The sequence below is a fragment of the Theobroma umbraticum genome, unplaced genomic scaffold, assembly GCF_002168275.2.
Source record: "Theobroma umbraticum cultivar Fairchild unplaced genomic scaffold, ASM216827v3 scaffold_239.1, whole genome shotgun sequence".
Classification (NCBI taxonomy): domain Eukaryota; kingdom Viridiplantae; phylum Streptophyta; class Magnoliopsida; order Malvales; family Malvaceae; genus Theobroma; species Theobroma umbraticum.
The window spans coordinates 2,754,373-2,768,984 of record NW_018397273.1 but is presented as its reverse complement, the minus strand read 5'-3'; the positions used below and the strand labels follow the sequence as shown (position 1 = coordinate 2,768,984).

The window sequence follows — 14,612 nt, the reverse complement described above, 5'->3', positions numbered from 1 at the left end:
GCTATGAAAGTATAAGATGGATTGGGATGAAAATTGCTTAGGTTGTAATGGGCACTTAATGATAAAATCAAGTTGCCGGTACATGTAATGTAAAGAATTACGCAAGTAAGAGATATGAATTCCATTAGTAAAAGTATATCAAAATGTATATGAATTGTAAGGATTAAGTGGGAAAGAAAGATGTTCTAGCATAATGTCAGTTATAAAAATGATGATGAATGTGTGACTAAGAAAGGAAAAATGAGAATGATCAATTCTAAGTACATTAAGTTTGGTTTATTACTAAGAAGTGTGCAAACGAAAAAAAATTGCCATAGTGATTAACTAAAGGAGGAAGCATAACTAGATTAGTGGCAAAGTAGTATCCTGCCATTATTAGGTGAGTAGAGGGTGTCGATTTTAAAATCTTTGTACTATATATTGCTTTACGTTAATAAACGTTGTTGGTTTTTCTTAAGTGCATTTGTGGCTAGCATGAGCTGGTAGAAACTATAAGAAATTGTGGATGTAAGTTGTTTTGAAAGTAGTTTTGGATATATCTATAGATAAGCTATATACATAAAGAGTTTTAGAAATCGAGAAATAAGCCTTTCATGATCTTTATATCAAAATCTATGCCTTGTATTTTTGTGTGATATGCATAGCTAAATGCATTTGTTAAATGATTTAAAATGCAAGCTTTGAGCTTCAGTTTTATCCTGATCTTTATACAAGTGTTTACACTATGCTATTTTACTTGAAAAGTAATTTAAAGGGATTATCAAACCTTGATTTCAAAAGATTTAATGGAAAAGACTTAAAAAACTTGATTTGGTTTTAAAAATGGTTTGACAAACCGAGAGCGTCGAGAGTAGGTTGAATGTCACATCAGTATAGTATGACCTTTGTGCACAAGTGAGCTCTAGCTAAAGAACTTTTGGGTCACCGATGGGCTGTTAGATGTGGCTGAGGCCATATTCTATGATTATACAAGGCAAGGCCATGGGTTATTATATGTGGCTAGGCCACAAGTTGTGATATGTGGTTACGAGCGCTTGATTTCTCCAATGTCGGCCAACATCATCGAGACTACCATGGCGGTGGGGATCCAATGGAGCAGAGCTCCCGAATGTTATTACGTGGCAGTGGATCCATGGGTGATTACGATACTTACCTACTCGAGAGCCTTGTAAGTTTTCGATGTATATTCTTTTGCATGGTGGAGAGTTAAGATTTCTTTGCAGCTCCCTTCGTTTGAATAAAAGCTTTCAACACTTACTTGACAATCATGATATGGTTTACGTGGTCGTACATTTTGATTTCTTTACATGCCACACATTTTAGGAGCGTGCATACTTTATGCTGCTATTCATATTATTATGGCAAGTAATGTTTTTGATGTTTAAACTTGGTTTTGTTACATTTGTTTTCAACAACGTTATGCCAAGTGAAATATAGTATTATGATTTTATAGCTTCATTTTTACAAGGCACAAACACTCTACAAGTGATTTGATTTTTCTAAGATTACTATACTTATTTCGATTTTATCATTCAAATTTATCTACCTTATGTTTATTTCCCATCTACGCCTTGCTCACGGAGCCAATGATCATTGAGTCTATGAGACTCACCCGTTATTTTCCTTTTGCAGATAGTGATCAGCCTAACGTGCATTCATCGACATTTCTAGTCTACTGCAGATAGTTAAAGGCATCTCATAGAACTTTATTCTGAGTCGCTTCGCTACTAGAGGTGAAGTTGTCATAGTGTACTTGTTATGAAATTAGACAATAGTGTCAATACGAATATACATTTGGAGATTATAAACCTTGATGTATTATTTTTACGATTATGTGCAATAAAAGTTTAGTCGATTTATACAAATTGTTGTTAAATTCTTATTACAAAGAGTTTTATGGATCAAAGAACTTTCATAGATTGATGGCACGAATATGAAGTAATAACTAACGTTTTAAATAAGGCTTGTTCGGGACTTAGCGAGTTCTCCCGCTAGACTCAGACACCGATAATGATCAAGGAGTGGTCGTTATGGTAGACATGCACCTATAAGCCATACATAGCCAATATTAGAGCATGAACTTAATGAAGCTTTCTTCAATTTAATTTGCATAGACATATAGTAAATTCATTGAAAGAGGTGTTTTTATGAGAAACTCGACAGAGACTTGTAAATAATTTAGGACTCTAGGTTAGCAACTTAATCCATTAAACTAAGTTAAAAGAGAAAGAGACAATAATTAGATGAAATATTAAGGGACATCATAATCTTAGGTCTAGTAGTTAAGTGAGTTTTATAAAACAAATTTACTATTTAATTTTAGTTTTAGTTTATTAGTTTTAATATTTCTTTTTAATAATTTTAAATTTAATTGTTTTGATAAGATTAAGGTGTTACAATTTTAGTAGTTAACAGTAAGAATTAATTCAATTCTTTGTGGGATCTACACTCTACTCATTACTATATTATCTTTGTGATACGTACACTTGGGTGGGTAGAAAATTGAACAACAATAATGTTTTTATATTTGAATTTAAATTTTAATTATGAATATTTAGAATGTGAAATCCTTTCGCTATATGGTATGTGATTCAAACTTTGAGAGTTGCTCAGTTCTTGTAGGCCTTACTTGCTGGGCTCATCACCAATCACGAACCCTTGGGTTTGGTTTGTGACACCCTTGCTTTTGAGCATGTTCATTATTTTAAGGACTATACATTGAATTATTCGATGAAAAGATGAAGTAGAGAAATATTTGAAATTCAATGCAAGGCATTTAGTCCACTATCATTAAAAAAAAAATAACAAATCTAGGGGTGTTGGTTTAAGAATAAAATAAATGCTTGATGAATGAAAAGTGAAGGGAAAAGAAAAAGGTATACTTGGTGAAAAGAAGTAAGGCAATATAGGTCTTACAATAATTATATGCTTAGGTGATTTGAGCCTTGTTATATCTTTTATCCTGCTCTTGCTCTAGCCATATATTACAAGCTGAATAAAGTCCTTACAATCCATAGTTGAGTGTTAGCCTACACTAGCGGAAAGATATATAGGTGAAAAGTAAACTTCTGAAATTCTAAGCTAGTTTGAAGACTGTATGAACATAATCTTATCCGAAGTGCACGATACTCTGTATAAGAGATAACATGCACACGAAAAATTCATCGGAACATAAGGTTACATTGGAATGAAATATAAACTGACACAATATTGATGTTTTACTATGAGTTAGGAAAACAAGACAATTTATGACGAAATTAAAGGTGATCAATTGATTGGTGCAATCTCCTTGCTTGATGCTTTCAACTATGCCATTTTAGTTTAATTTTAAATTTTTGTCGAGAACTAACAAAATATTAAGTTTGGAGGTGTGATAACTAGATTTTATAGAGTTATTTAGTCACATTTTGGGATGATAATGCAGCTAAGTCCTTGTGTTTTGAATAGTTTTTAGGCAATTTTTATGTTTTTAGTTAATTAGTTTAAAACATGTTTCCTTAGTTTAATTGATATAATCCTAGTTAATTTTCATGTTGAAAGGCCTATTTTCAGCTAAGACTGAGTAAGTCCTTGTGTTTGCAGGTTTTCCAATGCATAGCGTTAAATGATGATGAAATATGCAATTGAGACTAAGTGCATATTTTCACTAAACATGTTGCAATAATTTGGACATAATTTGAGTTACAGAGATTCAATCAATGTGAATTATTGTAAAGTAGAGAGGTAGACCTACAACATTCATGTGTACCATTTCTCTCAGACTAGCCTTGAGGTAAGAGAAAATCACATTGCAAGATAAGGTATTGCAATAGTTTGCACAAAGGCAGCATAACGAGTAACACCGCGACCTTGCAAGACTAAAGGCCATAGTGCCCAAGGGAGCAGCATAACGAGTAACACCGTGACCTTGCAAGACTAAAGGCCATAGTGCCCAAGGGAGCATCACCACTCCTATACAAAATTCTGATAGCTCAATGTCGTGACACCCATGGAGGAAGGCTATGGCGCAAGTTAGAAAACACTAAAAAAAGATATGCAATTGTAAAGCACCGCAATGCCAAGAAGCAAGGCTACGACGCTCTAACGTGTTTTTCTAGAACTCAACTATTTGGGATTCCATTCCATAGGGCTTTTAGTGACAATAAATATGTGATTTTCAATAGTTGAAGAGGAAAATCTGAGAAAGGGAACAAACAAGAGTTAGAAAGAAAAGAAAAAGGTTTTACAAAGGGAGAAAGCAAGAAGAAAGTGAGGAAGATTGAGGATTGAGAGTCAATTGCGACCTTGTTCTTCATTCTAGTTTTTCTTTTTTTTCTGATTCTTCTACTATAGATATGATTTATTCTCTTGAAAATGTGATGCTTGCTGAAGAAATGATGATGAACTAATCTCTTTTTGTAATATTATGATTTATTTCAATATGTAGTTTGAAAATATGATTTTTCATTTCTTAGCATTAATGGGTATTGTATGGCTTATTCAATTCCATTGTTAATGTTTTTCTTTGCTTGATTGCCAGTTGAAATTACTAGGGTCTCTAAATGCAACTCGACAGGGGGAGTTTAGAAGAAAACATTGATTTGAATAGCCTTGATTTACTTAAAGGTTAGGTAATAGATTAGTATTTAGGATAAACATATACCTAAGTACATTAGGCAACCAAATTAGAACATAAACTTAATGAGCTTTTCTTAACTAATTTCCATAGACATATGGAATTAATTTTAGAAAGTATGTGCGCAAGAATCTCAAAAAAGAATTGTATATAAAATCTATTTCTAGGTTAGCCATATACCCCATTAATCTAAGTTTAAAGGAAAAAGATAATGTTCAAATGAGATATTGAAAGACACCATGATCCTAGGTCTTCACAATAATAGTTTCTTTAGTAAAAAAATTTTGTATTCATATCTTTAGTTTAGTTTAAGTGGAAAATGTGATATTAACTTATTATTAAAAATCAAGTGCTTGGATAGCAAAAATTTTGTTATAGATTTTATATTTAGTATAAGTTTAAGAGCAAATCTTTGTGGGAAACGATACTTAACTTATCTCTATATTACTTGAGCGATATGTTTACTTGTGTGTACAAAATCAACAATAGCTGAATTGAGAGAAATGTCACTTCATGGTCCAAGAATGCATTGTTCTTGGCCACAAGGTTTTGAGTAGAGGCTTATAGGTGGACAAGGCCAAGATTAAGACAATTGAGAATCTTCCACTACCAACTTCAGTGAAAAATATTAAAAGTTTCTTAGGACATGCTGGCTTTTATAGGAGTTGTATTAAAGATTTTTCAAAAATTTCCAAACCTTTGTGTAAATTGTTGGAAAAAGACATCACTTTTAAGTTTGATGCTGCATGTCATGTTGCATTTTTAGAAATGAAAACGAAATTGGAATCTGCACCTATCATTGTAGTTTCATATTGGAATCTCCCTTTGGAGCATATGTGTGATGCTAGTGACTATGTTGTAGGTGCAGTGTTAAGCCAAATGAAAGCAAAAAGTTTTCATTCTATTTACAATGCAAGCATGGCATTAACTAAAACTCAAATGCACTACACCATCATTAAAAAAGAACTATTAGTTATTGTGTTTGCAATTGATAAGTTTCGTTCTTACTTGGTTGGCACTAAGGTTAATATGTACATTGATCATTTTGCAATTAAGTATTTGATTGCCAGTAAAGATGCTAAACAAAGATTGATAAGATGGATCCTGTTATTTCAAGAATTTGATTTGGAGATTATAGATAGGAAACGCATAGAAAATCAAGTAGCAGACTATTTGTAAAGGTTGGAGAATGACAACCACGGTAATGATTTAACTTTGATCAATGAAACTTTTCTTGATGAATAATTGTTGCATGTTGATCAAAAGAAGTTACCTTGGTATGCTGATTATGTTGATTACATTGTGAGTAACCTTTTCCCTCTTGATTTAAATTTTCATCATAAAAAGAAATTTCTTCAGGATGTTAAATTTTATGTTTGGGATGAACCTTTCTTATTTAAACGATGTGTTGATTCTTAAAAAGTGCATCTTAAAGAAGGAAGTTAAAAGCATTTTGAATCATTGTCATTCTTCAGACTATATGGGACACTTTGGAGGAGATAGAATGGTAGCAAAAGTTTGTATTGGCCCACTTTATTTAAAGATGTTTACAATTTTTTTTTGTGACAAGTGTCAACAAATAGGCAACATTTGAAGGAAACATGAGATGCCACTCACTAATATCCTTAAAGTGTAAATCTTTTATGTTTGAGGCATAAACTTCACAGGTCCTTTCAGTTTTTCCTTCAACAATTGCTATATCCTGTTGGTTGTGCATTATGTGTCAAATTTGGTAGAAGCAGTGGCAACGCCTACAAATGATGCAAAAGTCATGTTGAGGTTTTTGAAAAAAAACATCTTCACTAGATTTGGCACACCATGGGCAATATTGAGTAAAAAAGAAAGTCATTTTTGCAACTATTCTTGCTAAATATGGAGTGACATACAAAGTTGTGATTGCCTATCATCTATAAATGAATGGACAAGCCAAAGTCTCCAATCAGGAAATCAAAAGGATTAACATTGTGTCCCCATCGAGGAAGGATTAGGCCAAAAGATTGGATGATGCACTTTGGGCATATAGAACTACTTGCAAAACTCCAATAGGTATGCCCCTTATAGGTTGATTTTTGGAAAGGCATGTCACCGTTCGGTGGAACTTGAAGACAATGTTTATTAGGCTATTAATAAGTTGAATTTTAATTTAGAAGTGGCTAGTGAGAAGCATTTGCTACAATTGAATGAATTGGATGAGTTCAGATTGGTGGCCAATGAAAATGCCAAAATCTACTAGGAAAAGACTGAGCGGTGGCATGATAAAAAGATTGTTGAGTGCCACTTTAAGCCAGGCCAACATGTGCTATTGTTTAACTCTCAATTTATGCTATTTCCTAGCAAGTTAAAATCAAGGTGGGTAGGACCCTTTCTAATTTTGAGAGTGCTCCCACATGGTGTAGTGGAAGTTGGTGATGCCAAGACTAGTGAGAAATTTAAGGTGAATGGACAACAATTGAAGCATTATTAGGGAACTGGCCTCAATCGTCAATGCTCCTCCATCAATATTACTGACCTAATTTGAGCTTGAAACACAATCAAGCTAGTGACTATTAAAAACACTTCTTGGGAGGCAACCCAAGTTTTTCTGCACTTAGTCATTTTTCTTTAATAGTCTTCTTCATGCTCCCTTAAATTCATAATTTTCAGTTTTTAATTTTAATTTTATCTATTAATTTTTCTTTATTTTCTCTTTTGTAGGAATTACGAAAATTTTTTCTCCCTCTTTTGTTTATTAAAAAAAAAGGCAGCACTCTTAACATCACAGCGCCAGTCACCCAGCATCGTGTGGCTAAGAATGTTGCCTATTTTTCCAACAAGCTTGCTGTTGTGGTGCTAGACAACTAGCACCACAATGCTAAAAAAGAATAGATGTCTTTAACCCAAGACCTTGGCATCGTGCCACTAAAGGGTCAGCACCGTAATGCTGAGATGAGATTCTCCCACCTATTTAAACCTTTTCTCTTCCTTTTTCTCCCCCATTGAAACCCTAATGAAAATTTTTCAAGTTTCTCTCTACCAAAATGATAACTTTATTATATAGAGTTATTTGACACGTTTTGGGCACTTAAGTAGCTAGACTTTTGAGATTTTATGTTAGAAGTTTAGCATTTTAGGTGTTTTTCTAGTTTAAGTTTGATTACATATTGAGTCATTAATTTAAATTATTTTAGTTTAATTTTCTGTTATTTCATTTTAAATTACTTTAAGAGTAGTATTGCTAATTTCTCTTATAGCTTTTGTAGGAAATTTGATGAAAAAAGCTCATATGATGAAAACTTGCTCAAGTATGGTGATGACTTCATTCATATATGTTATGATATTTTGACTATATCTCTCTCTACAGAACTCCAAATGGGGAGATTCTTGAACCACTAGAATTATAAGGAAAAAGGACTATAACTTTTATGTTTATCACTTCACCTAGTTCTAATTGAATCATGGTCAAAGTATTTTTCTAATTTGGAGCACTGTAGCATTACGCATAGACTGAACATGATGCGGTGTTTAGAGCATATGTTTCAATCCACAAGTCCAATTTATGTGATTCTTAAGCCACTGGAAAACTAAGAGACAAGGATAAAACTTTCTTGTTTACCACTTTGCCCAATTTAGAGTAGATCAAGGAGAAAATACGTTTGAAGTTGATGGCTAAAGAGCCATAGCGTTGAAAAATATGGCCTTTAGCTAAGCTAAAATGGCGCATCATACATTTACTTGAAAGCACAGCATCGTAACACTGAAAGAGTAGCGTCATGGTGCTCCAAGGAAAAAATTCAACCCCATAGTGCCAAGAAATCAAGGCTAAGGTGCCGAGCGATTTTCCAAAAATAAAAATTTGACGGGATATTGAAATTAGGTTACTTGGAACCTATTTAAGGGACCTTTTTAGAGGTTTTAGGGGTAAGGCATCAAAAAACTATTCTGGAGATTTGGAGCCAAGAACGAGGTAAGAAAACAAGAGAATTTGAGAGAGAATTGAGATTACAAAGCTTCAATAATTAGTTTATTTCTCTATTTTTGTGTTTTTCTTATTATCTTTGACTTGGATTCATGGCTAAATTTCTTTGGATGTTGTTTTTATTGGTTGTTATGAGCTAAATTATCTTTCCAAGATTGCGATGGATTTCAACATGTAGTTTGAATATTAATTTCTCTTTTATTTATCATGAATGGGTGTAGTTTTGCTTATTCAAATATGCTTTTAATGCTTTTGATTGTCTAGCCAACAATTAATTGATTTGTGTATCTAATTGAGACATGACAGAGAGATTTTAGATTGGATTAAGTGTTGAATAGTGTATGTTCACGTCACTTAAGTGATCTAATTCACAATCTAAGTAGACATACACCAATTGCCATACATAGCCACATTAAGACACTTACTTACTGAACTTAATTGATTCCTATAGACATATAATGAACTAATTAAGTTAGGTATTTATGCAAGCAACTTGAGAGAGACTTGTTCATAGTGCTGGATTCTAGGTTAGTAAGACCACCTAGGAAAGATAAATAACTAGAAAAGCTGGTATCAGATGAAATGTTGAATGAACCCAAAGTCCTAGGTCTTTAATATACTATTTTTCTCAACATATTTAGTTTGTTAGTTTATTTAGTGTTGATTTTTAATTATTTTTAATTAGTTTTTCTTCAATTTCTGGATTACTTAAATAAGATTAATTTGTCATAAATTTTAGTGCATAGTAAAGATTTAAGAACAAATCTCTATGGGAATAATACTCTACTTTATCACTATATTACTTGCTTGGTACGTATACTTGCATTTTCAAAATCGACAACACAAAACCAAATATCTTTCAAACCCACTCAGAAAAACTTCCAAAAAACTCGAGTTTCTTTTACAAAAACACAGGATTCAAAGAGTTTTAGCAACTTTCTTCCATCAAAGTGCAGATTTTGTTTCTAGTAAGTGCGAACTCTTTCAAGAATTATTGTTTTCGAGAGAATTGATTATGTTGGAAGAGTTTTGCTGATAATTAATTATAGGTCTTCAAAATTTTTGGTATTCTGCTAATTGTACTTGAAGTTTTGAGTATTGTTGTGGTGGATTTTGAGAATTTGATAGTTCATAATAGTGAATAATGCTCAATTGAAGGATTTTATTTTGGGTTTTGTTGATTTGGTGATCTTTGGTGGTATTCAAATTGTTGAAGTAGTTTGTGGAGATAATTGAAATAATTGTTGACATTTTTTTTATGCAATTAAAATTTGTGGTTTAAAGTTGAATTTTGAGTTTGAATTGTTATGGCACCATAAAGAGCTAGAGATAATAGCAGTAGTGGGTTTGATTCAACAAAATTTGTATTAGCTAAGGCATTTGCGCTCTATACTTAATCATTAATTCAAGTCTCCAATGTCGAAAAGAGGCGTCACTGTGCCCATCATTCATTATAGGCATGTTTTGAATATCATTGAAAAAAGAAAGTGGGAAAACTTTTGTGCTCAACTTAAGGTGCACAATAACAGTGTTATACCATTAGTGCATGAATTTTATTTGAATGCCTTCGAGCATAACAATGGTGTCACTCTTTGTACACGAAAAAAAGTGTCTTTTAATAGCCAAACCATCAATTGATTTGCAACACGTTGAAGATTGAGAAAGATGAGTATGGTCAATATTTAAATGGAAATGTGTACCTCGATGAAGTCATTAATCTACTTTGTAACGTAAGCACAGAATGGAAAACATCCAAGGGGGTTTAGTGTCATTTAAGTCTAATTGGATGAAAAATTATTACAAGGTTTAGTATCACTTTATTGTAGCCAAAATGGTCCCGATTAAGCATGTTAGTGATGTCACCAAGGATAGAGTAGTGTTGCTCTATGACATTATTTAAGGTAAGTCCATTAATATTGGTCAATTGATTTTTAATAATATTGTTCACACTACTCTTTTAGTTAAAGATGGCCATAGGTACCCATCGCTCATCACCACATTATGCAAGCAAGCAAGAGTTCAATGGAAAAAAATGAAGAACTTTTGCATCCGAGAACTCTTTTAAATGCTAGCATCATTCATCGATTCTTCACTCACGAGCTCTCTGCAGCTGATGCGAATTCATCTTCTACACCACAACCTACACCATGCACTACAAACCTCAGTATACCACAAAGAATGGAGCATCTTGAATGCAAAGTGGTGCACCAAGTAGAGTGTGCAAAGGTGATGGAGCAAATGTTGCGAGCTTGTGTGCTACATATAGGGATGGACATGGCCACTTTTTCATCCTTACTAGAATATCCCATAATTGTTGATGATGATGAGGAAGAGGAGGAATACTAAAATAGGGGAGTATTCTTTTCTTACTTTTTATAACACTGGGGACAATGTTAGCTTTAAGTTTAGGGGGGAAAGTTTATGTTTAAACTTTGCTTTTTTATTTCTTGAGTTTTAGTGTTTTTGAATGTTGATGTTTAGTTAGATTGTTAGTTTTCAAGTTGCTACATGTTTTTGTGAAAAAAAAATATTAGCTACAATTAGTTGCACCATTTTTCTTTGTTCACTTATCCAATGAAGAAAAATAGGTATCTTGTTATCTTGTTATCTTGTGCTCTTAGTGAATGTAAATATTGTTTGAGCATTATGTTGAATTCATTTACTAAGTATTGTTATAGAATGTGATTTTCCCACAATTTAAGCACTTGTTTCCTACTTTGAATGATTGTGTGGATTTAGATAAAGTTTATGTGAGTGTAATTTTTGAATAAAGTCTTGAGTTCTAGAATTTGTTTGAGTTTCTCTTGAGGCAAAATCCTAGGCTACACTTAGTTAGGGAAATGACTTAGGCAATCTTTAGATCATTTGAGCTTTTCGAGCCTTCCTTGCTATACTATTGTCCTTAGTCACCCCTTTTTTAGCTTATTTTTTTCGTTTTCTCTATTAAACACATAGCAAATTAACCTTAGCCTTTGAAGAACTTTCACTTTAACACCTATCACTTCTATATACATAGATCATTTTAGGGAGAGTAATTGAGCTAAGTAATGAAGAAAATAGGTAGAAAAGGTGAAGTTGTTGAGAAAAATGCCGAACATTTTTGCTCACCCTACTACCTAAATAAAAGGAAAAAAGTTTAGGGGTGTTAAATAGTGAATGAAGACGAAAAAAGGAAATAGAGGAAAAGGATGAAAAAAATAGAATAAAGTGCTTAATGAAGGAAAAAAGGTGAAGATAAGAGAACAAATATGATTAAGAGAAATGAAAAAAATAAAGCTCACAATAGGTCCTCTAATGATTATGTGCTTAGGGTGATTTTGGCTACATATTTGTTGGTATATGCTCTTGAGCCAATTAGATTGGTCAAAGAATATGTTTTGTCATTTAATGCATATTTAATCACATAATTTTATTTGATAGAGGTTTTCCTTTATGTTAGTGCAATAATAAGGAGTTATTAAGTATTAATTGGATGAAGCCCATGGAACATTAAGGCCTTACAAGAGAATTATAAAGTTGTTATAATTATGAGATCACTATGCATCAAAGCCATGTTCCTAAAATTGTTCTTGATCATTGTATTGTCAAGACAGGGCATTGACAATGCTTAAAGACTGATACATGTTAAGCCTCCTTACTTGGGAAGTAAGCAATCGATCTCATAGATTGAAATATATGGGATACTTAAGGATAACATGTAGGTGCTTGTTAAAGAACAAGTTCACTGAACATGACCCACTATGAGAACTCCATTTGGTATTTCACTCAAGTGTCTATGGAAAATGATCTCATGTCATAGTCATGCAACTAGTCCTTAGACTTGAGACACCAGATCATCTTGTATGGCGAATCACATGCTTTGATTTTACCCCTACGGGTTTGGAAGCAACCAAATGCCTAAACAGGGTGCTTTTTGGTATGCCATGAAGCATGCGAAGGTGAATGAGTGGTCAAGAAAGGATTCATCACCCCAAGTGATATGAGTGGATGTATCTCACTTGTTCTCAATTCTTGATTAACTTGTATAAAGTCTTTAGCCAAAGCATGATGAATTTGAGGAAAGTTAGTTTCCTAAATTCATAAAGTTAGTCATGAATTATGAGAACTAATATGGAATTTCATAAGTAGACACCGAGCCATGCTTAATGACATATCCATGATATTTGATGAAAGAACCGTACTGCACTGAGAGGCTTACCACTAAAAGGCTTTGTCAAATTTTTTAATTGACTCTCTAACATTTGGGTGGTCATGATGTATTGCTAGATGCCGCTCATGATCTATAAATATAAATTAATTATCAAATTGATATTTGATTATAATTTATATTTATTACCAACATGTTAGAAGCCTAATGGCTCACACACATTAAGTGAGATGATTGGGATTAAATAAGGATAATTAATTAAGTTGGACTTATTTAAAAGAGACCAAAATAAAGTGGAAAATCAATTAAGTTCTCAAAGACTTAATTAAATTAAAATACAATTATTGTATTTAGGGTTATAAATTAGTTTGGCTATATAAATATGTTATATTAGCAAACTAAAAACTTGAAGCCTCCAACCACTTTTCAGCTATTTCATAAAATAAGAAAAGAAAAAATAATTTTCTTTGTCTTACAAAAATAAAAATCAGCAAGAATTTTGTTTTTTTGTTTTAGAAACAAAACTTGCTTGCACAACTAAAATCTTACCTTTAAAAAGGAGTTGTCACCTAACTGATCTAAGAGTTGTATAAGATACAATTGGTAAGCTAAGTTACCTACCTAATTAGTTTCATTATGGCTTGTTGAGTCACTTAAGGTCATGGTGGGATGAAAAGGGTCCTAACTCAATAAAAAGTTTTAAAGGTTAGATTTCTCGAAATAGTATATGAGGGTTTTTATTTTGATAAAATATTGAGAATAATCATATAAGATTTTAAAACCTTGTCTTTACGATTATATAATTTGCATTAATGACTGATAATCACTTATGTTGATTTATATAGGATATAAATCTATCATGGCAAATAGTTTTTCACTTAGAAGCATACTTGATGCAGACAAGTTAACAAGCTCAAATTTCATTAACTGGCTTTGTAATATGAAGATTGTCTTGAAACAAGAGAAAAAGGCTTATGTCCTAGATGGTCCTTTTCCCGAGGAACCCAACAATAATGCTACAAATGAGGAAAATGAGGCCTATAGAGCTTATATGGATGATCTCGATCAAGCCACATATGTGATGTTAGCTAGTATGGCTCCAGATCTTCAAAAGCAACATGAAGCTATGAATGCCCTGGATATTATCCTAAACCTTAGAGAAATGTTTGATAAAGAAAGTTGCACAGAGAGATTCGACATTTCAAGGGAATTGTTTCGATGTAAGATGTTTGAGGGAAGCCCAGTAAGGCCTCATGTGCTTATGATGATAGGATATATCACTCGAGTTGAGCAGTTGGGTTAGGTTATAGATCATGAAGGCGACAACCTTAATTGATGGTGATCAATCTTGTCGATCTAGATTAGATTGTGGAAGAATAAATAATTTTAAAACATTGAATGTTTTCATGACATGATTGTCAAGATGAGATGTTTTGCGCCTATGGCTAAATATTTTATTTTATGTTTAAGAAACATAGATTTATAATTTGCTAGCATGAGATGCTTAGCTTATATATATTTATATATTCACATTGCATCTCATTTTGGAATTGTTCTAAATTATTTATCCTTAAAGGATAACCTTGCCTATATGATAGTCAATACTAAGTCATAATGATAAGATCATTGTGAGATTATTTTTCTTTTGATTATGATCAAAAGGGAAATTAATGAGTTGACTTAGATAAAATTGAGTCATAACTCAATGAATTCATAATAAGATTATAACATATTTAGTCAAGGAGCATTCTTAATGAAATCTTAGATATTAAATTAAGATTGTGCTTGATATCTTAAATAGCAATTGATTATCATATTGAATTCATAAAAGATGAATTACAGAGCATTCCAAACCCAATTAATCATATGAACTAACCTTTGATAGGATTTCATTA

General features: G+C 32.4%; 1 protein-coding gene across 1 annotated transcript; it reads left to right on the top strand.

The window, feature by feature from the left end:
- Positions 1–13,576: 13,576 nt before the first annotated feature.
- LOC110427022 (uncharacterized) lies at positions 13,577–14,020 on the top strand. The gene has a single exon (XM_021442379.1). The coding sequence runs from the start codon at positions 13,577–13,579 to the stop codon at positions 14,018–14,020; it is 444 nt and encodes a 147-aa protein (XP_021298054.1).
- Positions 14,021–14,612: the final 592 nt, after the last annotated feature.

What these genes read in the sequence shown, in the direction of transcription:
- LOC110427022 (XM_021442379.1), top strand. Translation starts at nt 13,577, where the DNA reads ATGGCAAATAGTTTTTCACTTAGAAGCATACTTGATGCAGACAAGTTA.